Below are 25,849 nucleotides of genomic sequence, written 5' to 3'. Positions count from 1 at the left end.
AAACACCAATAAGTCAGACCAAAGAGAATGTTGGTAGAAGGTTTAACGGTTGCCTTAATTCTATGATAAGTGCTTATTTGTGAAAATTTCCTTTGATGTCTAAAATCCAAAATACATATAAGAATCAAGATGACAATAACGTTCTAGATGTCAAAACCAAGAGTGTGGAGTTGGCCAAAAATGAAAATAATTACCGATGATGATTAAACGTGTTTCTTACGGACACAAAAGTGAAGAGGAGGGCAAAACCCTTATTTTTAAAGTTATGGGGACCATACTTTTTTTAAAAAATTAAGGACTAAATGCATAGACTATCCTAAATCACATGGATAATTCGTATAATTTACTTTAAGAAAAGGAAAAAAAAAGTAGTTTTTTTTTTAAAACAAACAAATGTATAAATGACAGTAAAAAAAAAAAAGAATGATTAAAATGAAAATTTTAAACAAGTTCAATGATTAATAGTAACTTAAATAAAATTTAATGACAAACAAAATACCAAAAAAATTCGATGACTAAGTAAACATTGACGATGTTATTCCATGTTGATGTCACTAGTCACGTCATTTACATTGGGTATCACCGGTTAAAGTGACTAAAATGAAAAAAAAAAAATCCAATGACTAATAATAGCTTAAACAAAATATAATGACTAAAATAAAACACTAAAAGTTACTAAAAAACCACTTAAACATTTTTTTTTAGTAAAACACTAAAAGTTACTAAAATAAAACACTAAAAGTTACTAAAAAAATCAACTCCCTCTACGATGGTAAAAGAAAACATTTTTTTAGGTTGATTATTAATACTTTTCATAAAACTTACTAGTTTCATTCTAAAAATATTGCTCTCAAGGTTTGTTGAGTTTTCCTATATAATAAATTAGCACCAAATTAACCATAGCATATAAAACTAATGGCAAAAGATCTTTAGAAAATCATATGGTATTTGAATATTATTGACATGAATATGAACCTTAAATTAAAGATCTTGCAAAAATCATATGTCTTCCAATATGTCATAATGACCATAGCCATGAAACAAAACCTTGATCGAACTATTTTCACCATTTTCATACTCTTCACCATAAGTTGCAATCTTTGACAACTTGCTAGACCCACTCTCCAACATGTACACCGAAATTATTGTCCTGTAAAGTACAATTATACCCATGAGAACACATGCAAAAAAATGGTTTCTTTATGCAGATTTTTAATCTGAAAAGTAAAACATTATACATATATATGGCATAGAGAACTCACTTAAGAACATGAGAAGCCATCAACAATTCAGGCTCTCCACCCCATACAAATGGTTTCTCGATCCTCTTCACATATGCATCAAAGTCTTCCTCGATAAACCTTATGAACATAACAAAAGAATTAATCATAATTGTTGAACCCCCAGAAACTGTTCAAGCTGTGAACTTGATGTCCAAATTATGATGAAGAAAATTACCATTCGATCTCTTTTTGTCTCTTGATGAGCTCATTAACGACCTGCATGGTGATGACAACATGTTCGATTCAAGAAAACTGATCATGTAATTGTTCGAAGAAAAAAAAAATCAGAAAGCCTTTACTTGAATTCTTAATTCATCAGCAAGTAGTTTTTGACGATTCTCATCCGGAGCTTCTTCCCCGTTTTTCAAGCAAACCATATGAGCTATTGCACGAAATAAGCATCTTCCGTCTGCTGGAACCCCTGTATTGATTAAGATGTAAAAGTAATCAATTCAGGTATATATATAATGGTTAATGAAAAAAGTATCATGGTTAAGAACCAATTAGTTGATCGATGTGTTCCTAAACTATTATTCATCTGATTCGAAAGGTAATGATAGCCAATTGTGTTAATTAGCCACTTTAAACCCAAAAGTCACCTGTCACATTTGAACTATCGCATACCTGTGACTCTGTAATTGACGGAGTTTTCTAGGACACCTGTGGTACAAATTCCATTAATGTCGTCGTCATCCGCAACCACAGAATCCGAAACGGATTCCGTAAACTCCACCGGTGGTGCGGCGAGGTAAGCGCATATGCCGAAAAGCAGCCACGCCGTATGAGGTCGATGAAGCCACCGTGCGGGGCGGACATCCCAGGCGACGTTCCATGAACCTTCGCCGACGGGGCTCGGATTGTGCCTTCCTCGATCATTTCCGGCAGGAAGGATAGCATGCCATATAGAAGCGGATACGCCGGAATCAGAGAAATTCAATCCGTTAACTATAGAACGACGGTCGACACAATCGGTGGCTGGAACTACTAGTTTGATCGGAAAACTGCTATCAGAAGCATGACGGCGATGCGCTACCGAACCGTAGTGGCCGGTAGATAACGACGACCCGAGAAACCAATGCTTTGCTGGTTCACAAAGTACGTCGCCGAGCATCACCGGAGTAAAAACGGCGGTAAGACGGAGGAGGTGAACCAATCGGTGATTTGAAAAATGACGGCGAACCGTTAAGGAGATAAAAAGCGAGGTATTTACAGCAAGAGAAATATTCAGTGGCCTCTCGAGATGCGCTTGGGTTGTGTAGTCCGTTTAATAGATTTTATAGTTGGAAGAATCGACGGCTGTCGAGAATCTGTTGTGGAGATGTTTGACACGTGCTAATCATAGTTATTCACGTGTTCATCAAGGATATTTTTTTTCGAACACCATTCATCAAGGAAATTTTTGTGTTGACATCATGTTGTTATTTGAGCATACACAAAATTGAGCTTTTTATAAGCTTTTTAAAATCAAAAAGTTCCGTAGTTCCAAATTGTAAGATTTTTTTCAAAATATAATTTGTGTAAAACAATTTCGTGTAAATAATTTTGTTTATTTACAAGCTCTTATCATTGAGCTTTTTCTAATGATTGAGATGAATTTTGTATATTTTTAATTACTTAATAATAAAAAGTTATATAAACAATAATATAATAAATAAGTTAATTAATAGGACCATTAAATAAGTAATGGAACAGTTTTCATATTGTAGAAATACAATAAGTATTTTTTTTAATTAACTATATTAAAAAATTAAAGTAAGTTAAGTATAAAACAACGAATAGCATTACTTCGTATTTAGAGTAATATTATTTATAGCTCTTTTTTCTTAAAAAAAATAAATAAAGTAGTATTGGAAATAATTTATTCTATTTTTAACTCTATATCTTCTATTGACTCTCGACTACAATATTGACTTTTCCTTGATAGTAAAAGGATTTCAAATTAATAATCCTCTGAGAATTTATCTTCATCCCATTGGTTTTATATCAAATCATTTTGACGTAAACTCTTTTCGTATTTGAAAAGTTTACATTTAGTTCTATATAGATAGTACCTCCAAATCATCAAGACTTGAATGACTGCCACCAAATTTAAATCATGAGTTGGAAAATTCCTACATGTATCTTAAGTTATCTTGAATAAGGAAAGACTTTTTCTTGTTGGGTGAGAACTCATACCAAACTCATGTCTAAAACGCTATATACAACAAAGTCTTATGGCCCCTCATATAAAGAGCTAATTGATGATTCACAAAATATTTTTATCTCTTTAAAAGTTTTTTCTTAATCCTTGAACTAATCAAAGCTCACATTTTTATCAGTCAATGCGATTAACTTCCAATTTTCGAAAATTTTGTAACAAACCTCTAAAAATAACTCGGTAAACCCAAACAAGTTTTAGTTTTATTTGGTCTCCTAAGTGATTCCTAATTTATCATGTTTTTTATGTAACTCAGATATACTTTGATCCCATCTAGGTTCCCTACATTCCCCATTAATTAGCCTTTATAAATCTAAAATTCACACTTTGAGTATAATGTAAAGCTTCTCTTTTTATTAAGTGCTTCAAGATCTTCTTTCAAGATTTCCTCTTATTCATCTATAGACTTAAAGTAATTAAGAATATTTTCAGTGAAGACTATCATGAACTTGTCAAGGAATGGTATGCAATATGCGGTTCATGCAAGCTGTGAAGTGCTAGTATGAATGACATCCATTGGCAAAACATTTTCTCGTCTTAAGTATATGGATAATACTTGAAATCGCCCTTCTTTAATCCATGTAGCTAATGATTGGATCACCACTGACATACCTTAACCTAACCATCTCCATCCCATACAAGATCACTATTGGTTTGTGCTTAAATATTCCACGCCCAAAACTACATCGAAACAACTAAGTTGTGTAAGGAGGAGATTCACAACAAACATATATCCGTTAACTTCAACACTCATATTTTTTTATAATGGTAACAATACTATCAATGATGTTCTTAACTAATAAGGTCATCTATAGTGCATAAAATGGAACAAAAATTATTTTCACTTGAATGAACTAATTTTTTAGTTGGTAAGGAAATCTACCAAAAATTTCACCAAAAATGACATATGTTGTCTAATGGGCTTCACTAATGATCATTTAAAACACATTCCCTTGTGATTTAGAAGGATCCCCTTTCTTTACCCTTAATCTTTATCATTATATCTATTGGCTAATGTATAGAAATATGCCAAAATCCATGTATAACACTTGGTTCTTAAGTATTTTCATTCATGGCTTAAACAATCAAATTCTTGCAAAATTGGCCGTTGGGCGTACATAAGGTGTACGCAGTGTGTAAGTCATTAATATGGAACATGGGGACTTCATGCCCTATGTTGGGTGTACACAAGGCCGGCCCATGAGCCTAAGCAAGCTTGGCGACCACCCTGGCCCCATTTTATACTACTTGTATTAATTTATCCCATTATATTTTAGCCTAGTACACTAGTTCAAGGCCCAATCCTAACATTATCAGGCGCAAGCGACAAAGAAAAACTGAGAAAGCGGGAGTTGGAATACGTTGCGTCAAGCGTGCAATGTGAATTCCGATTTCCAAGGCTCACAAGCGATTTCTATGGAAACTGCAAATGCATTTGCAGCACTTCCATTCCAGACACCAACCAACAATGGTTACTTTGATTTTTATCTTTATTCGATTTGTCGATTTCTTCTTCTTTTTCTTTTCTGATTTCTAATTTCTTATCTCACGATTTCATTTTCCCCATCTGATGGATGCCCTTGAGTCGAGAGTTGTCAAGATCTTGTGGTCTTGACCCTTACACCGATTGAGAGTTGAGACGTGATCGATTTTCTTTTTGATTTATGATCCAATGGTTCATATCTCAGTTAATTCTTATTCCTGATTATGAATCACTCCTCTGATTTCTATTTCTTTGTGAAAGACTGAATCAGTTTGAGAACCAGAGAATTCAAAGATGCAAATTAGGCAATTACTTTCTGAATCAATGTATGTTCAAAGCTTCCTGTTAAATTTGATTATTATCTAATCTGATGCAAAATTCCATTTTCTTACCCTGTAATACAAATATTGATATTTTAGGCTGTTGAATTCAAGTTTATAATCAGATGCAAATTATGATTTTTTTTCATATATTGTGATACAAGTTTTGATTTGTTTGGTTGTTAAATTGAGTTTTTCGTAATCTGATGTTGTGAATCATATTATAGATATTATGTTTTGCATCATTCTCTGACCTTCAAAGTCGACTTTTTTAATTTGATGCCTGTGACTTTAATTATTCTATGTTGTATTCTTTGATTGTTAAATTTGATTTTATTTTCAAATTTTTTTGTGACTTCGATTATTTTGATTTTTGTTGCATTTGAATTTTCTTATTCTAACACAGTTATATTATGAATTTCAAATTTTTTACATCGCAACTGTCATATTGGTTTTTTACACTGTCTCATTATGATTTTCAGATTTCTGATGTGTATTTTGATTTCTTTGTATTTAATTTTCTTATACAGCATCTTCCTGTAACTCTCATTTCACTTTTTCAATATATGACCTCTACTACTTGTATATGTTAAAAATGATTCCAAGAAAATATGTGTGGAAGTGCAAAACTGAAAAATCAAATGGCAGACTATTTATTGAAACTCAAAAAGTACCATGACTAAGTTTATTAAAAAAAAAAAAAAAAAAAAAAAAAAAAAAAAAAAAAAGAACTTAAATTCTTCTTACTTATAAGAAAATGAACAAGATAATGTCAAAACAATAAAAACAATTTCTTGAACTTGATACTATAATTGATTACTTTGCATAAAAAAAACCTTGTAAATAGAATTATTTTTAGTTTTTTATTGTGAAAGGCCCCACTTTTTATTTTGCCCCGGGCCTTAATTTGTCTTGGGCCGTCCCTGGATGTACACACTGATCTTTAACCCTAATTTTTTTATACCTTATTAAAAGGACCTTAAGTCCTTGATGCCACCTTTATCTTCAGCATCCATGTCCCAAAGGAGTAATTTCAAAACCTTAGCTAATTTGTGAGGATCTTGAGCATTTTGAGTGAGTTTTTTGTGTGTTTTGTGAACAAGGAATCCATTGGAGAAGCATTGGTGAGATTGAAGCTTGAAGATCTAGAACTTTCATCCTATTTGCAAGCCTCAGAAAGTATAAAGATTGAACCTTTATGATTCCCTCATTTAGATCTAGGTTAGCTTAGAGTTTTGCATGCTTTTGGTCCCATGGTTTTGGTTCTTGTGAGTAAAAGCTACTTCAGAGCTTATGACCGTCATGTCTTGTCATTTCTGAGGATTTTAAGTCATAAAAATAGGATATTGATGCTTTCTTTTCACCCACACTAGGGTTTGGAGTCATTATAAGATGTTAAGGAACTAGGGTTTGGTTTTGGACATCATTAATTTATGCAAAGGCATAAATTTAGGAACTGTGACGCCCGCGTTTCTCGCTAGTAATTAAAAAGATGATCTAACAGTTAGGGTCAACAATTGAAACCTATTTGATTTGACAAAAGAGAATTATGTGAATATTATGTATTTCATGTATATATTATGTGATTATTATAATATAATAAAATAGGAATAAAATACGCGTCTAAATAGAATAATAATTAGGCAGAATATCCTTGACGAAAGTTGAAGTAGTCGTAATGAGAATTCCAGATATATAAGGAACGCTCCAATCCGACTTATAACGAAGAAGTTATGATCCTTTGAAGTTTCTCGATTCGACCCGGAATGGCAACGTGCGTCACAAAAAAATTCTAATAAATTACTTTTTAGCCTAAAAGGTCTAAACAAAAGTCATAGTAGTCGTTTAAACCGAGAGTGTGCATATAGAGAACGCCCAAATCTGACTTCATGATAGAAAATTATGATTTTTCGAAGTTTCAGCTCAGGAGTGCAGACACAAAAATTGAATTTTAGATCAGACAATTTTTAGCTGAAATAATCTAAATAAGAATTGAAGAACTAGTTAATAGGAGTTCAAAGATATAGAGACAGTAGAAAACAGATGTCTAATGAGAAAGATATGCATTTTATACGGGCTTTAACAATCTAAGCCTATGTAAAATAAATAAAATCAAAATTTGCCAGTAGATTCTAAATGAAAGTTATAGATCTTGTCGAGAGATTCCCGTGGATATAAAGAATGTCAAAAATGGAGTCAATATGAAGATGTTATGCAATTTTGAATTTCTGAAATCTGTTGCGCGTATGCGCCTTGCGTATGGCCTTCTAGAAGCTAACCACATCACCCCAGTAGAAATTCGCAATGTGTCAAGTCCTGAGAGGAAGAGTAGCGCCTAAGTACGGGCATGGCACACCTGGTCCTATGTGCGGCGTACAGACCCATGTTTCAGCCTATAAAGAGCTACCCAAGGTTTATTCTTCCCCCACACCTCTCCAAATCAATTTCTCTCGACTTTTACTTCCTTTGGTCAGAGTTTTCTTAGTACATAGGATATTTTGGCAAGTTCAGAGGTCCTTAGGAGCTTGGTATCTAGTAGCTATCAACTCGGAGTTCCACGAGTGCAATTTCCAGACTTTTGTCTAGAGAATCCCTATAAGTTAAATTACACTCTATTTCATTTTGGTGTAATTTATATTTACATTCATAGTCATTGTTATGAATTAATAAATAAGAACTATCAGTAATTCCAAGTTGTAATACTGATTAATCTACTTACTTACGAGAAAGGTGACTAGAATGGTCATGTTGGCTTGGTTGTTGGATTTCAGAAAGACTATACACCGAAATGGTTGTGCCTCCCAACAGTACTATTTGAATGATCCTTATTTGATAGAACTATCGATATTCATTGGAATGATTGATAGGTCTAGACTATTTTTAGCCACGTACTAAGACCTAGTGACAATGATACTAGGTTATATCAAACGAAAAGTCAATTACTAGAAGCGAAGCGTTGTCCGAGTTTCGAGTCATCACTTTATAACAGGTGAGTGCATAGTTACTTTCATCTTACACATAGATATGAAGTATTTAAGATAATTACATGCTATATATGCCTATTATATGTGTTCCTGATATATATGCTATATGAGTGATATATTGATATATATGCTATATGAGCGATATATACATATTTTATTTGATTTAAACTGTATATGTATTTTTATACCTATAAATATGTTGGATAGATATAGGTAGAAGAAAGATAAAATAGATGAGAGAGGCCTCAACTTTTGGTACAACATGTACCTGATGTTGATCTTCTAGTAGAGTATAGATGATGACCACAAACTATTCTAAACGGTTCAGTGGAACGCTAGCAGGCTCGCAACATGTATGTGTTTTTGATCTAAGTGTTCACCAGGTGTACTCCATCCCCCCACGGTTGCCTTATTGACATATATTTCCAAGGAATACCCTAAGCATTATTGTCTATCCCAAAGATGATCCTTATGATAGTTCCCTTGAATTAGATGCTTTAGGGAAAGAAAGTGAGGATAACAAGAAAAGGCAATCGGGTTGAATGATTTGATGAAAATATATAATTAAAAGAATTTAATTATTAATGGGTTAAAAACCCTATGTGTTCACCAGACTCCCAAGTCTGCCGCACTCAGTTTCTTGTATTACACGTAGTGGCACGAAAGCACATGTGTGACGATCAGATGAGAGATTTATGGATTATAGTTCAGTGGAATAATAAATGTTTGTAAGGCCTGTATTATTTTCATTTATGCTTATCTACTGACATCCCAACGTTTTTAATATAAATAAACTAAATTTCTTCAGAAATGCTTTGATAATATCATTATCATATATTTTGGGAACAAAATCCAAAATATTATTCTTCAAAAAGGATACTCTAATTTTGAATAAGCATAAACAAATCGGTCTTTTCTGGCCGTGAAATTTGGGATGTCACATGAACTTTATGAATTTAGATGTCCATTAGAGTCAAATATGTGAGTTAGACATTTTGTCTTTAGATATTAAGGAATTAATCTTGGATTTTCGCAACAATGGGTTGCGCAGGGCGTAACCTCGGAGTACGGAGCGCGTAGCATGGCCCTACCCCGTTTTCTGTAGGAAGGCTCTACGCATGGCGTACGACCATAAGGTGTATTTGGTTATTTTTGAGCATTAGGTCAAGTTAGGTGGGGTCTAGTCTTGGAAGGCTAAAATGGTCTTTTACCCAAGAGAGAAAGTATGTATTGGACCGTTAATTATGATTATTATCCTAATTCTTATTTAGGGATTATTTTGATATATATATATATATATATATATATATATATATATATATATATATATATATATATATATGTATATAGTGTGTGTGTGTGAGAGAATTATCTGTTATCGATTAAGGTGAGTCTTCTCACTATACTTTAGGACACTAGGTGTCGTATGTGCTTGCTATCTTTTGTGTCTCTTGATGTATGCATGAATTCTAAATATATGTGGGGTGAAATCGACCCAAGGGTGAAATAGATCCGTTCAGTTGAAAAATATTGATTGAATAGGAAGGGACTTTGGGGTAAAATAGACCCGGGAGGTGAAATAGACCCGTTCGGTTGAAAAATATTGAATGGGTCAGAAGGGACTCAAGGTGAAATAGACCAAGGGGAAAAAATACCTGTTATAGCCTTGTGTTCATATGTATGTATGGTATGTGGTATTTTGGGGAACTCACTAAGCTTTATGCTTACGATTTATGTTTAAAATGTTTTTCAAGTACTTTCAGTTCCAAGGGGAAGAGCTTGACGTGATTGCATTGTATCAATGAATGTTTCGCATTTGAGGATATGATTTGTACTATGATAACTATTTTATATGTTATCATACTTTGATGGTTTTTGGAATGAATTAGTGGTGTTTTTGATTGAAAAATAAAAAAAATTTACTTTGTATTTCTAGGATTTTACAAGTTGGTATCAAAGTCTTGCTTTGAAGGATTCAGGCACACTCTCGGGTGTGTTTGAACTCAAACCGAGGAATTAGTAATCTTTTTTTTTTAAAGAAAATAAGTTTTCTAAAAAGATTTTTACAAAGAAAAGGGGGTGTAATGCGTGAAATCATCCGAGCTCAAGTAACTAATTCCTATAATACCCATACATAATGTTATGTTATATGTTATGAGAATTGCATGCTAACTTAGGGCTACAGATTTGCTCAGGATTGCATGATAGAATGCTAGAAGAGACACCTTTAGGTGATGCCTTTGTTTATATTTCTTGATGCTCGAATGTTGCTTTCTTTGTGCTTTATGGGACTCTTGTTAATGTGAGTTAACTATTAAGTGAATACGTTAAGTTACGTGCTACAAAGATTAAATAATCTTAGAGTGATTGATTTGGCCCTATTACGCAGCTCTTGTCCGAGTCTAATCATTGTAGGATTGAGTCTTTTATTCGAAGGATTATCTAAGTTTTGTTTCATGTAATTGTATTCATGAAGTAGTTAACTGACATAAGTAGGAGTTCTTTGGTAGCTGATGACAGGGTGAGGAGAGGAACTTAGGAAGTGTTTTAGTGGGTTTGGATGTGTTCTTTAGTGTATACTCGGAGTAATAGTTGAGAAGGTAACTTAGAGGATTCAGGATGATTCTTGAGGAGAGTATGGATAGGTGTGGAAGGTAGTATTGGGCCCGTACTATTGAAATCACAGGATCCATACTCGAATTAAGGAAAGTCGCGAGGATACTAAGAAGCCTGGAGGTTGAGGATTCTTTGGGTAAGTTCTGATCATTTGTGTGGTTTCTTTTCAATATGGTGATGAGGAATCATGGTGGAGGTTCTCGTTCAGGTTTGGGCTCTAGTGCTGAGTCGATTTGTGAGAGGGTACGCGAGTTTTTTTTATGTCGGAGATCACTCACGGTATTTTGGATGCGACTCGTGTGATGTTTGGTACCATCAAGGAAGAGATCATAGAGCTCTTGGATGAGCATCTTAGGAATTTTTGGGCCGAGATTACAGCAGGACTGTTGGGGTCACACAATCTCTCTCATCTAGAGTTCAGGGCTTGTAGAGACCCAAAGTTCTTTGGGGAGGAGGATCATATCACTAGTCCTTGATCCGAGGGATAGAAGATGGAATATGCATCATGATTTCAGGGGGATCAATTGCGTGATTGGATTGTCGCCGAAGTTTCACAGACCTTACAAGAGGAATTGTCTGGCATTATTGGTCATATTACTGACACGTTGGTCATCTAGTTCAAGGACCAGATTTTAGCCTATCAGGCAACTGTTAGGATTGTCGAGGAGACTCAGGAGCGGGAGCTTGGTTTGGAGATGCAACTGGAAAAGAGGAAGCAGACTCATGATCTGACTCTACTAACAACATCTAAGCAACTTGATGTTGCCATGCAGAGTGTTGGAGACCAAAGAAGCCACTATTTTCACAAAGGGTGGCAGAACCCACGAACAAGTTCAAATATGGTAGGTGTGGACGAAAGGGTCATGTTTGACAAGATTGCACCCTGGAGGTATAACTGTGTCATCGTTGTCATCAGCCTAATCATATTAGGGCAAGTTGCCCATGTTTTCCGATTGGAGCGGCTCGGACCCCATCACCTACGGTCTTTCAGGAGGTAAAGCCAAGACTTCAATACCTTGCGGGTATGTATTCCTTCATGCATTCTAATTTCTTTTGCTTACGTGATTGGGTGTTTGAGATGTTATGTTTGGTTTAGTTAAGTACCCACTAAAGGATTGTAGTTTCTTTGTGATTGTATGGTTATTATTATCGGAAGATCGTCATATGTTATTTTGCATACCAAGAGCCATTACTAGAGTGCATCTCGTTGAGCTGTTTTAGGACGTTAGCCATTATTAGTGTGAGCATATACAGAAGCAATAATAGTTTCCTGCTCAGAGGACCAGCAGCTGGACCGATGTGTTAGATCCAGCATGATGGGTCGGAAGGAGTTGCAGTGTAAATTCATCGAATCAGAGGAATTCAAGATGGTTGGGATCTTTCATGGTTGAGAGGTGTAATAGATTGATCAGAATATAAGTACAGGGTAAGATGCTGCCAGTTCCATGTTTTTCATGATGTGCGTTTGGTCCTCACATCATAAGTTTTAAGGCCAAGATCTGATGGTAACTGGTTGTCCTTTTTGGGACAACGAAGTAAGAATTCAGGGTAATTGTGTCGTTTGGGTTGGATGCCAGTTGACGGTTGATTAGATTTTTGGAGATGTCACTACCATTAGTGGGGTAGAGTAATGGTGACCTATCACTCCTAGGAGTGGGTGATGTATTGTTTGCATGGGTTTGATCAGCCGCTAGGGTTGTCAAAAAGGATTCGAACTGTAATTGTTAACGATGTTCTGAGTGCATCGATTTGTTGGCAAGTAGGATGTTGGATTGGTGATCTATCCATTCTGGTCTAGGGTTTATTTGTCCTTTGTCATCAGTTAAAGTTATGCAAGGATTTGGAATTGTATTAGGGGAATGTGCTTTGGGTGTAATGATGTTTTCCTGTAAGAGTAGTGGAGTGTCTGATCCGGTTCGGGAGTGGATACCCTAGGAGGTTTGGTTTTGAAATCTTAGCTCCTATAAGATTACGAGGATAGTAGTAGAGTAGTAAGGTTGCGAGATGGTTCGAAAATCCATCGATTACGAGATTGGCAGATCGCAGATGAACCTAAGTAGGGGAGAACCATTTAATGGGAATAATTTCAGGCGTGCAACAAGGAGGAGTTTCATACTCTAGGCAAGTGGAGAGCCAGTCCTAGTTGTAGTATGGATTGATGTTTTCACCGGGAATGAGGGTTCAGGTTATCTTGCCCGAATACGTGAAGAATCAGTAGTGTCGCATGGCTGGTATGTGATTATGTTCGGGTTGAGGGTTGTGTTAGAGCCTTTTTGCATGTTCTTTTCTGATAAAGGATTTGGGTTTTGAAGCACAACCTGAACACTTAATTAAGGTTTAGGAGGATGGGGCTTCGACTCATCTTGAGCTTGTTTTCGTATTATGGTTGATTGGCAAGACCATGGGTTGGGTTCATGGTTGTTTTAGAAGTGTTTTAAGACTATGGGGTAGCCGTAGAATTCACAAGGTTGATAAGTTGTTGTGTAAATGTTGTAAGTCTATGATAATATACGTAGCATTCACTAGGATGAGTTAGACCATTGCAGGATTGGTTATTCTATTGTAGGAGGACCACAACACACGTATGGGTCAAGTTGGACCGTATTGTTGGTTGATCATTCCTTTTTGGGAATGAGGATTGTTGGAGCTATGATGGTGTTTTAAGCTTGTATAGAACTCAGTTGGATGAGACCCATAGACAAGGCCTGTTCGATTAAGTATATTGGGTGAGACTCATGGGTGAGGCCTATTTGGTTATGATAGTATAGGCGAGACCCATGGGTAATGCTCGATTGGTTAGTTTATCTTGAGTGAGCGGACTATTCAGACATTCGAGGATATGGATCTGGTATGTAGTGATGGTTTTAAGTACCCACACCAATAATGGGATGATTTTGAGATCAGGTCATTCTGCGAGCTTGAGCGTCCTAGCGGATTGGATAGTATCACGATTGATTGTGAAGCAATAAGTGTGTGACTCCTGAGGATGGGAAGCGATAGTAAATGTCTTAGTTAAGGTGTCGAATCACGTTTAGAGTAGGGAGACTCTGTGAGAAATGGATTGAATACTTGTGATAATTAGGCTAGTGTAGCCTTTATCTGTTACACTATTAGGTAGAGTCTTGTTGTACGACCATGCGTAAGACTGTTAGTCTCAATGGTAGGTTAGGGATTTCACATCCCAGATTAGTAAAAGGTTAGCATGGATGCATAAGATCTCAGATAGGTCAAATATGCAAAGCCTTGATTATCAAGATATGAGTAATGTTTGGAATTGACACCTCTGGGTGAGACTCGCGTTGGAAGTCACCTTATTTACAAATGAAATATTTCAGTTGCAATGAGAGGCTAGGATTTTGTTTTTCCAGTTGTCAGCAAGATGACCTAGGAAAATGAAGGGTTTCATTTGGTTCAGGTTGCAAATTAGGGTCTTTATAGATATGGGATGATATGGTTACATATGTTGGTTAGTCAGACACTATTTATGTTTTTTAGCTTTTAGGAAGAGTATTTGAAATCCTCCTTAGTTGGTCAAGGGAGGAGAATTAAGGTTCGATTTTCAATCAGGATATGTGATCTCTGCTAAGATTGGGGGCTTTAATAATAGTAACAGAAGATAGTTGTCTACTCAAGAAGACTTCTTAGTCCTTATTAGTAACCAAAATGTTATGGAAGAGTTTTCGGGTGTGTCAGAGTAATTTGTAAGGAATGATTTTGAGGATGAAATCTAATTTAAGTAGGGGAGAGTTATAACACCCGATTCTCCAGTATTTTCATTTATGGCTTAAACAATCAAATTCTTGAAAAATTAGCTCATACGTTGGGTGTACATAAGGTATACGTAGGGTGTAAGTCATTAAAGTGAAACACAGGGACTTCATGTGTAACACCCGGTTCTAAATCATATTGTTAGTCGAGGTCGTGGCCCGATTATCGGTTATCATAAGGCTTAGGGCCTTGGGGAAGAAGAGAATTAGCCTTTTGGTTATGGGTATTATAGATTAGGTGATCCAAGAGTTCGGTTGTGTTTCGGAACCCATGGCTATAACAATAATTTGGCAGTTCGGGCCTTTATCAATTTTGAGTTTTTGTTCGAAAGATCTTTAAGTGAGGGTGTGTTGATAGAAGTGTAGGGCTTCTCGTCACCTTTCTATGGATATAAAGTTCATCAGAATGGGACTTATAACGGATGAGTTATGGTCAAATGAAATTTAAGTTTTATAGAAGTTCATCGAGTACGTGGGGCATACTCATCGTGTACGTAGGGCGTAGTGGTTGATCAGATCACGGAGGCCTTTTGAGTATGTCGGCCGTACTAAGGGGTACGCGGAACGTACTTCCTTCAGATAGAAACCCTAATTTCTAGGGTTTTACCCTTATTTAAGCTTCATTTATTCTTTGAGCATTGCCTCTTATCATCCTCCATACCTCCTAAACCCAAATCTTGACCCCTAGCCACTGTAACACCAAAATTTTCAAACAATTTTTCAAATTTTCAAAACATACTTTCATTCATAAATATTATAAAAATGTCATTGTATCACATATCAATCCATAGAAACCAAGGTTCTAAAAGGCGTGAGGCGTGGCGTGGCGGCAAGGCCAAGCCTCAAGCTTAACGAGTTATGGCGAGCCATGACGTTTTTCAAGGCGTGATGTAAGGCGACGATTTTGTATTAATTTATAATTATATTACCGCATAAATATAAATTTATATCAAATATACCTAGTTTTTAGAAGTGTTATATCAACCACTAATAACAGAAAGTTAATAAAAAACACAATACTTGTATGTCAGATTAAAAAAGGCATAAAAAAGAGCAAAAAACGTGTCTCAAATGAAAAAACATGCGCCATAACATGCCATAACGCACCATGGCACGCCATATCATGCCTTGTCACACGCCACGCCTTGTCACGCGCCACGCCTAACAGCAACATTATGAAGCTTTTCGTAACGGCGACGCCGCGCCTCACGCCATGGCGTGCCTTTTAGAACACTGATAGAAACACAACCCCAAGATCAAAATGTATAAAAACTACTCATGTGTGTACTGATCATGCCAACGCCTTCCTGCGATCCTCACTGGTACCTAAAACACATAACACCATACTGTAAGCATAAATGCTTAGTGATTTCCCCAAAATACCACATATCACACATAATAGCCACTCGAGGCTATAACTCTGTGGAACCTTCGGTCCTAACTCTATGGACCCACTGGTCCTAACTCTGTGAACCTTCTGGTTCTAACTCTGTAACTCTGGAACATACACGACATTAATCACATAGAAATAATGCAGTGTATCACAATCACATAAATATCATACAAGATACTCTGTCATATAACTCTAATTACCACTCTAGGTAAATTATAGTGAGAAGACTCACCTCAGGTAACTCGGTAAAATATGGTCTAGCCCCCGCCTAATCACATGGAATAAGCACTCTAATCAATACAACCCTCAAGGCTAGACTAATCCCTCTCTTAGCACTCTCAGAAGGGTAAAAGACCATTTTACCCCTCTCATGGCTCAAAGTCCCTAACATTGACCAACCCCTATAAGTCAACAAAAGTCAACAGTCAAACTTTGACCAGACTCGTCGAGTGCACTCGTGTGACTCAGTGAGTACATGCATGTCCTCTTCGCCCGTGGTCCTCACTCGACTCGTTGAGTCAACCCTACACTCAACAGTTTATCACAGGTCGCGAATCGTGGGCAACCCGAATCGACTCGTTGTGTCCCTTATGGGCTCGACGAGTTCCTCCCATGAAAACACTCAAACGATCTTTTGAGGTCAGATATGTTTCACCAACCAGTAGATCTAACCTTCTAACACTCGAAAGTCACGTAAAGGTTCAAAGTTTACGTTCATGCAATGCTTAGAAGACCAAAAATGGAGAAATAACCTTTAAAATGGGGTTCTACTCTCAAGGCTCACATGAAACCTTGTAAAGTTGGAAGCTTGGGACCTTTTGGACCTCTCAAGGTTTAGATCTATCATCTATACCCAAAGGGACCTCATATGCTTCACAATCTAACTCAAAATTGTGCAAAGGAAACCCTAGATTCAAGGAATCTATCAAATACACGAAATGGGAAGGAACTTCTACCTCAAAACGTGAATCTCATTGTGAAAAACACATATCCACGCTCCACAATCGATCGAGCTTGGATTTTCCCACTCCTTCTAGCAAGATCACACCAAAGGATGAAGAATTAGCCTCCAAAATGCTCTCTAAGCTCTCTTTTCTCTCTAGGGTTTTCATAGGGGAGTAGTGGCCGCAAATGACGGCCATAAGGGCCTTTAAATAGGGCTCAGGCCGTGAGATTTAGGGTTTCACTTTACAGTGCGGACTCGCCGAGTCCACTCATCAACTCGTTGAGTCCGGTCATTAATCCAGACAAAAAATCATGATCCTACTCGGCGACTCTGAGCGCCTACTCGCCGAGTCCCTCCCTAAAACTCAAGATAAATACTTAAAATAAGATACCTGGGAATCCGGATGTTACAATTCTCCCCCACTAGAATCAGACTTCGCCCTCAAAGTCTCATTCTTCAAATAGCTCTGGATGAAGCTTTCGCATCTCCGCCTCCGACTCCCAGGTTAGCTCGGACCCTTTTCGATGCCGCCACTAAACCAGAACCAGTAACACTTCCTTGTTTCTCAACACCTTGATCTTCCGATCCACCACCGCGACCGGCCCCTCAACATAATTCAGGCTCGCATCCACCTTAATATCCTCCAATGGTACCTCCGCCAACTCGTTGGCTATACACTTCCTCAGCTGAGACACGTGGAAGGTATCATGTATCTGACTCAACTCCGCAGGTAGCTCCAACCGATATGCTACCTTGCCCACCCTTACGGTCACCCTGAACGGCCCAATATACCGGGGCCCCATCTTGCCCCTCTTCCTGAATCGAATCACTCCTTTCCAAGGAGACACTTTCAGGAGTATGAAGTCTCTAACCTGAAACTCGAGCTTGGATCGTCTCTTATCCGCGTAACTCTTCTGTCGACTCTGAGCTATCAACAACCTCTGTCTGACCTGCTGTATATGCTCTGTCGTCTGAAGCACTATCTCAGTGCTGCCCATCACTCGCTGCCCCACCTCTCATGTAACATCCGGATTCCCAGGTATATTATTTTATTCTTTCATATTGAATTTTGGAGAGAAACTCGGGGAGTAGGAGCCCCGACTCGTCGAATTGAATCGCAATTGGAGTAGTCTGATTAATGAGGGACTCGACGAGTCCATGAGTGGACTCGGTGAGTCCACGCTATTTAATGAAACCCTAATTTCTCGGGTTTGCGCCCTATTTAAAGGCCCTTATGGCCGTCATTTGTGACCACCAGTCCATTGAGAGAAGCCCTAGAGTGCTGGAGCGTTTTGAGAGGGAAAAGAAGCCATTCTTGACCTTTGCGGTGTTGTTTAGCAAAAAAGAGGAGGTTCTAGCCAAGGGAAAGAAAAGGAGGTTGCTATTATGAGGATTTGAAACTAAGACCATTTCATTTGAGGTATTACTTCGACTCTTCTTCTATTTTGGGAAGGATATATGGTTTTAAGGTTTCTTGTGCCCTTATCTAAGTCGTTTGGAGGTCCAAATAGTTCCTTCTGGTGATGAGACTTTAGATCTGGATCCATAGAGGTCCACAGAGCCTTATTCTTCAAACTTTATGAAGAACAATGGAGGTCATGACCTTGGGTTAAGGTATTTGGGGCTAAATCATCATATATGGTCATATGGTTGTTGCATGTGCATCATGATTGAGACTTTACGTGATTATAGTCCTTGGAAAGGCCAGATCTATGGATTAGAGGAACAGATCTGACCTTAGAAGGTCGTTTGAGTGTGTGCATGGTATGTACTCGCCGAGTCCATGAGAGGACTCGACGAGTTGAGTCGGGTTGCCCCGCAACTCGCGATCTGTGACGACCCGTGGAATTTAGGGTTGAATCAGTGAGTCAAGAGAGAACCAGGGGCGAAGGGGACAGGCATGTACTCGACGAGTCACCTTAGTCCACTCGGCAAGTAGGGTCAGCTGTGATCGTTGACTTTCGTTGACTTTTAGGATTTCAGTCAACAGCTGGACTTTTGAGTCAAGGAGAGGTAAAATGGTCTTTTACCATTCTGAAGGATCATAGAAGGGGATTTAATCTAGCCTTTGAGAGCCATTACTTATTGAGGATATTTTGTACGTGATTAGGCAGGGGCTAGACCGGTAGATTCGTGTACGAGATCATTCGAGATACCCGAGGTGAGTCTTCTCACTATACTGTACCTGGAAGGGTACTTATGTGTGACCGGAAGGTCTAGTATGCTATGAGATGTATGCATTGTATGCTATGAGTTGCCTGTTTCGTATGTGTTATATATGTGATTTGTATGCGATATTCGATATGGGCCAGAAGGCATTATGTTATGGGTCGGAAGGCATTATGATGTGGACCGAAAGGTCGGGGAGTTATGGACCGGAAGGTCGACACGAGTAGGACCGAAAGGTTCACCGGGTTGGGACGGAAGTCCCCTGAGACACATGGACCGGAAGGTTGTGTGAAGTATGGCCTGGAAAGGTGTATATGTGTAAGTGGTATTTTGGGGAACTCACTAAGCTTCTTGCTTACGGTGTTTATGTCTATTGTGTTTCAGGTACTAGTGAGGACCGTGGGAAGGCGCCGGCATGACTCGTACACACACAGGCTGATTTGGATATTATTGATCTTGGGATTGATATGTTTTGTATTACGACTATGTTACTTTGGATTTTTGGGTTGTCATGAATGAAATTATGTTTTAAAGAAATGAAAAAAAATTGGTTTAAAATTTTACGTTGTTACAAGTTGGTATCAGAGCCTTGGTTTGAGGGATTCGGATGCACCTTCGGGCGTAACTGAACTCAAACTGAGGATTTGAGAAAATTTTCAAACAATAAAAACTAATTTTTCTAAAAAGCAAGAGGTTTTGAGACAACCAGAGCGGAGCAGTGTGTACGGTCAGCCAGCGCCTGAACGATGAATCCCCAAAATGCCCTTACGTTATGTGTTATGAGATATGATATGTTATATTATGCATGCTAGAGCTGGCTAGGTATTCATATTAGGACTAGAGTGGCCTGATTTTGTGATGCCTTAGCCTAGGAAGGATTGTGCTGCTATGTGACGCTTGAGAGCGAGTAGGTAGCAAAGAGGGGCTGATAAGAGGTCTAACGAAGGGTAGCCTATGCCAGTGAGATATAGAATACTTGTGATTTGGGATCCAAGGAGGAGGACTTAGGGTGAATACTGATGCGGTGTAGGCGGTAGTATAAGGGCCCGTACTACTGAAGACACCAGAGCAGTGCTCACTCTAAGTAAGAATCCTTTAGGTACTAAGGAACAAGTAGGGTGGAGTTATCGAGCGTGAGCATGCTCGAATGAGTCTTTGATATTGTTATGATATATTTCAGAGACATCATGGTTGGGACATGCCACAGACCTGAGGCGAGCGGTGTGAGTGACGAGGAGCTTCGTCAGATGATCCACGATGAGGTGGCTGCGACGATCAGGGCCGAGATTCCAGAGATGTTTGGGTCTATCAAGACCACACTGATTGAGACTTTTGATGAGCGGTACGCCGCGGTGACTGAGGCTGCATCCGCTGCAGCTACAACAGTTGTGGCTGCTGCCAGGCCTCAGGGAGGTGACACATTGTTGTTCTGAGAGTTCAGCAACACGAGCCACCCGAGTTTGATCGGGCGCAGGATCCAATCGCTGTGATGAAATGTATTGCTGATATTGAGGGATGTTTCCATACGTGTTCATATCCGGAGCATCTGAGTGTACGCTTCGCTTTGAACCAGCTTTGCTTGGGAACGAAGGATTGGTGGAAGTTCGTGACAACGAACTTCACTCTTGCAGAGATTTCAGCGGTGACCTAGGAGAGGTTCACCACCATGTTTAGAAACGAGTATGTTCCCCCGGTGGAGAGGGAATGCTTGGTTCAGGAGTTCTTGAGCCTCAAGTAGAGTAATGATTCGGTTACTGTGGTCACCCGAAAGTTTCATGAGAGGGCAATGTTCTGCCCTGAGCAGGTGTCTACTAAGCAGGCACGGATGAGCCGATATTTGGGCATTCTGAGGAGGGACATTCGGGAGTTCGTGTCGAACTCGATGTACCGGACATTTGCTGAGCTCCAGGCAAATGCCCGGAAGAGGGAGATTGAGTTGGAGACTCAGGCCAGGGAGGAGGCCAAGTCTCAGAGGATGGATCGGCGGCCGGCTCAGTCTCAGCCGGCAGCCAAGCAGATCAAGTCCGCTGATTCGAGGGCTGTAGGCCAGAAGGGCCGCACTTGCGGGAAGTGCGGCAAGGGTTATGAGGGGGCCTGTCGATCGGGTGCTTGCTACAAATGTGGCAAGGAGGGGCATATCGCCAAGGATTGACCAAAAGGATTTATGGTTTTCTTTCATTGCAACCAGACTGGCCATCGGAAGGCCGAGTGTCCACAGTTGCATTAGGGGTCAGCACAGGGATTTGCTCCTGCTGCTAGGGTTACCGAGGTTCGACCAGTGAAGGTCGAGGCTCCGAAGGCTCGTGGGAGAGCTTTCCAGTTGACTGCGGAGGAGGTCTGCGCAGCGCCCGATGTTGTGGCTGGTATGTATTCTGTATTTATCTTTTGTTGAGATATTGTGCTTATATGATGTTATGCATATGTACTTTTCTTGTGAGTTATGTACCTGCTTTGGTGTTATTTGATTCGGGTGCGAGTCGGTCATTTGTTTCTTTGGCATTTAGTCAGCACATTAATACCCGTCGAGAGGCGTTGAGTCGACCTATGCGAGTTTCCATAACTGACGAGCGAGCAGTGTATGCTATGGATGTGATTCGAGGATGTATTCTTGAGATCTTCGGTGTGGAGTTCCCGATAGATCTGGTCCCGATTGCGATGGGGGGACGTGTGTGTTATAGTGGGCATGGATTGGTTGAGCCGATTTGGAGATGTTATAGACTGTGAGTGTCAGTTGGAGACGATATGAGACCCCAATGGGGGAGTGCTTACAGTGTATGGTGAGGGAACCCGATGTGGGTCAGCGTTTTGCTCGGCTGCCATGGCAAGACAAAGTTTGCAGCAGGGTTGCAGTGGATTCGTAGCCTATGTGTTGGACATGCGAATGGCCGTTGGGAGGCCAGTTTCGATTAATGAGGTTCCGATAGTGTGCGATTTTCTGGATGTTTTTCCCGAGGAATTGCTGGGTGTGCCTCCCGAGAGGCAATTGGAGTTTCGTATCGATTTGGTTCCGGGAGCAACACCTATCGCCAAGGCGCCTTATTGCCTCGCGCCGCCAGAGATGCAGGAGTTATCCTCGCAGCTTCAGGAGCTGCTAGGAAAGGGGTTTATTCGACCGAGTAACTCTCTTTGGGGAGCACCGATCCTTTTTGTCAAGAAAAAGGATGATTCACACCGGATGTGCATTGATTACCGGGAGTTGAACAACTTGACGGTCAAGAACTGTTATCCGTTGCCAAGGATCGATGATATGTTCGATCAGTTGCAGGGGGCGTCTTGGTTCTCCAAGATAGACTTGAGATCGGGTTATCATCAGATGAGGGTCCGGGATGAAGATATCCAGAAGACATCGTTCAGAACTCGTTATAGGCATTACGAGTTCGTGGTGATGCCTTTTGGGCTCACCAATGCACTAGCTGCGTTCATGGATCTCATGAACAGGGTGTGCAGGCCGATGCTGGATCGGTCGGTGATCGTATTCATTGATGATATTCTGGTGTATTCGAAATCTAGAGAGCAACACCAGGAGCATCTGAGAGAGATTCTCGGGGTATTGAGGGTGGAGAGGCTTTATGCCAAATTCTTTAAGGGTGATTTCTGGTTACGAGAGGTTCAGTTCTTGGGACATCTCGTCAACCAGAATGGGATATTGGTCGACCCGACCAAGATTGAGGCGGTCATGAGGTGGGAGGTGCCGAGATCGCCCACCGAGATCAGGAGCTTTCTGGGATTGGCCGACTATTATCGGAGATTTATTAAGGATTTCTCCAAGATCACCGTGCCACTTACCAAGATGACCCGGAAGGGTGTCGCTTTTTCCTGGGGTCCGGAGCAGCAGACCTCATTTGAGACTCTTCACCAGAAGTTGTGCGAAGCCCCGATGCTTGCACTCCCGGAAGGGATGGAGGATTTTGTGGTGTACTGTGATGCATCGATATCTGGGTTGGGAGCAATGCTTATGTAGAGGGGGCATGTGATAGCTTATGCATCGAGGCAGCTGAAGCCTTATGAGTCGAGGTATCCCACCCACAACCTGGAGTTGGGGGCTGTGGTGTTCGCCCTCAAGATCTGGCGTCACTATCTATATGGGGTTCAGTGTACCATATACACGGACCACAAGAGTCTGAAGTACTTGATGGATCAATCCAACCTGAATATGCGCCAGAGGAGATGGTTGGATGTGGTAAAGGATTATGATTGTGAGATCCTGTACCACCCGGGCAAGACTAATGTGGTAGTCGACACTTTGAGCCGTAGGACGGAGAGCGCCCCGATACGAGACGTTTGTATGAGGTTGACGGTGATGACTCCGGTGTTGGACACCATTCGAGGGGCCCAGCCTGAGGCCATTAGACCGGAGAACCGTAAGAGAGAGCGGGCTATTGGCCAGGTATCGGAGTTCGTTACCGATAGTCGGGGACTTATGACTTTTCAGGGCCGGATTTGGGTACCGTTTGTGGTTGGGGCACGTACCATCTTGATGCAGGAGGCCCATAAGTTGAGGTTCTCGTTCCATCCCGGGGCCACTAAGATGTTTTTGGACCTAAAAAGGGATTATTGGTGGCCCTGTATGAAGAGAGATGTCGCATGGTTCGTGGAGAGGTGCTTGACCTATCGCAGGGTAAGCCGAGCACCAGCGTCCACATGGTAAGTTGCAGCCATTGGAGATTCCTGAGTGGAAGTGGGAGCAGGTTACCATGGATTTTATCACCAAATTGCCAAGGACTGCTAGAGGTGTCGATGCAATTTGGGTGATTGTGGACAGGTTGACAAAGAGCGCTCACTTTCTTGCTATCAGTGAGAGGTCTTCTGCTGAGAGGCTGGTAGAGTTGTATGTGAGGGAGGTGGTATCGCGGCATGGAGTTCCGATCTCGATTCTTTCAGATCGATATGTGCGATTTACTTCCAGGTTTTGGAAGAAGTTTCACGAGGAGTTGGGTACGAGGCTGCACTTCAGTACCGCATACCACCCACAGACTGATGGGCAGAGTGAGCGGATGATTCAGATGCTCGAGGACATGCTCCAAGCATGTGTGTTGGATTTCGGCAGGAATTGGGACACGTACTTGCCCTTGGCAGAGTTTTCCTACAACAACAGTCATCATTCGAGCATTGGTATGCCACCCTTTGAGCTTTTGTATGGGAGGAGGTGTCGGACCCCTATTTTCTAGGGAGAGGTAGGGCAGCGTGTGATGGGTAGTACGGAGATCGTGCTTCAGACGACAGAGCAGATACAACAGGTCAGACAAAGGTTGTTGACGGCTTAGAGTCGTCAAAAAAGCTACGCAGATAGGCGCCGCTCGGAGCTCGAGTTTCAAGTCAGTGACTTCGTACTCCTGAAGGTATCTCCTTGGAAAGGAGTGATCCGATTCAGGAAGAGAGGCAAGTTGGCGCCTCGGTATATTGGTCCTTTCAGGGTGACCGCCAGGGTGGGCAGAGTAGCGTATCGTTTGGAGCTACCTGCGGAATTGAGTCAGATTCATGATACCTTCCACGTATCTCAGTTGCGGAAGTGTATCGTCGATGAGTCGGCAGTGGTTCCCCTAGAGGACATTCAGGTGGATGCGAGCCTGAACTATGTTGAGAGTCCGATCGTGATCCGGGATCGGAGGATCAAGATTTTGAGAAACAAGGAAGTGTCATTGGTTCAGGTCCAGTACAAACATCGGAAGGGGACCGAGTTGACTTGGGAGCCGGAGTTAGAGATGCGCGAACAATACCCAAAGTTATTTGCTGAGAGAGACTTCGAGGGCGAAGTCTGATTCTAGTGGGGGAGAATTGTAACATCTAGATTCCCAAGTATATTATTTTATTCTTTTATATTGAATTTTGGAGAGAAAATCGACGAGTAGGAGCCCCGAATCGCCGAGTTGAATCGCGATTGGAGTAGTCTGATTAATGAGGGACTCGGCGAGTCCATGAGTGGACTCGGCGAGTCCACGCTGTTTAATGAAATCCTAATTTCTCGGTTTTGCGCCCTATTTAAAGGCCCTTATGGCCGTCATTTGTGGCCACCAGTCCATTGAGAGAAACCCTAGAGTGCTGGAGCGTTTTGAGAGAGAAAAAGAAGCCATTCTTGACCTTTGTGGTGTTGTTTAGCAAAAAGAAGGAGGTTCTAGCCAAGGGAAAGCAAAGGAGGTTGCTATTCTGAGGATTTGAAGCTAAGACCATTTCATTTAAACTTCGACTCTTCTTCTGTTTTGGGAAGGATATATGGTTTTAGGGTTGCTTGTGCCCTTGTCTAAGTCGATTGGAGGTCCAAATAGTCCCTTCTGGTGATGAGACTTTAGATCTGGAGCCATAGAGGTCCACAGAGCCTTATTCTTCAAGCTTTATGAAGAACAATGGAGGTCATGACCTTGGGTTAAGGTATTTGGGGCTAAATCATAATATATGGTCATATGGTTGTTGCATGTGCATCAAGATTGAGACTTTACGTGATTATAGTGCTTGGAAAGGCTAGATCTATGGATTAGAGGAACAGATCTGACCTTAGAAGGTCGTTTGAGTGTGTGCATGGTATGTACTCGCTGAGTCCATGAGAGGACTCGACGAGTTGAGTCGGGTTGCCCCGCAACTCGCGATCTGTGACGACCCGTGGAATTTAGGGTTGAATCAGTGAGTCAAAAGAGAACCAGGGGGAAGGGGACAGGCGTGTACTCGCCGAGTCACCTTAGTCCACTCGGCGAGTAGG

General features: G+C 40.3%; 1 protein-coding gene across 1 annotated transcript; it reads right to left on the bottom strand.

Moving 5' to 3' along the window:
- Nucleotides 1–907: 907 nt before the first annotated feature.
- On the bottom strand, nucleotides 908–2,586 carry LOC111903048 (OVARIAN TUMOR DOMAIN-containing deubiquitinating enzyme 4). The gene is made up of 5 exons (XM_023898845.3): nucleotides 1,908–2,586; nucleotides 1,583–1,704; nucleotides 1,459–1,499; nucleotides 1,263–1,361; nucleotides 908–1,150 (listed from the first exon to the last, which is right to left on the bottom strand). Exons 1-5 carry the CDS (start codon nucleotides 2,392–2,394, stop codon nucleotides 1,000–1,002), a joined length of 900 nt encoding a protein of 299 aa, XP_023754613.1. The 5' UTR covers nucleotides 2,395–2,586; the 3' UTR covers nucleotides 908–999.
- Between the last annotated feature and the right edge of the window lie 23,263 nt (nucleotides 2,587–25,849).

Source organism: Lactuca sativa, chromosome 9, assembly GCF_002870075.4.
Source record: "Lactuca sativa cultivar Salinas chromosome 9, Lsat_Salinas_v11, whole genome shotgun sequence".
NCBI classification, from domain to species: domain Eukaryota; kingdom Viridiplantae; phylum Streptophyta; class Magnoliopsida; order Asterales; family Asteraceae; genus Lactuca; species Lactuca sativa.
This window is presented reverse-complemented; position numbering and strand designations above follow the sequence as displayed.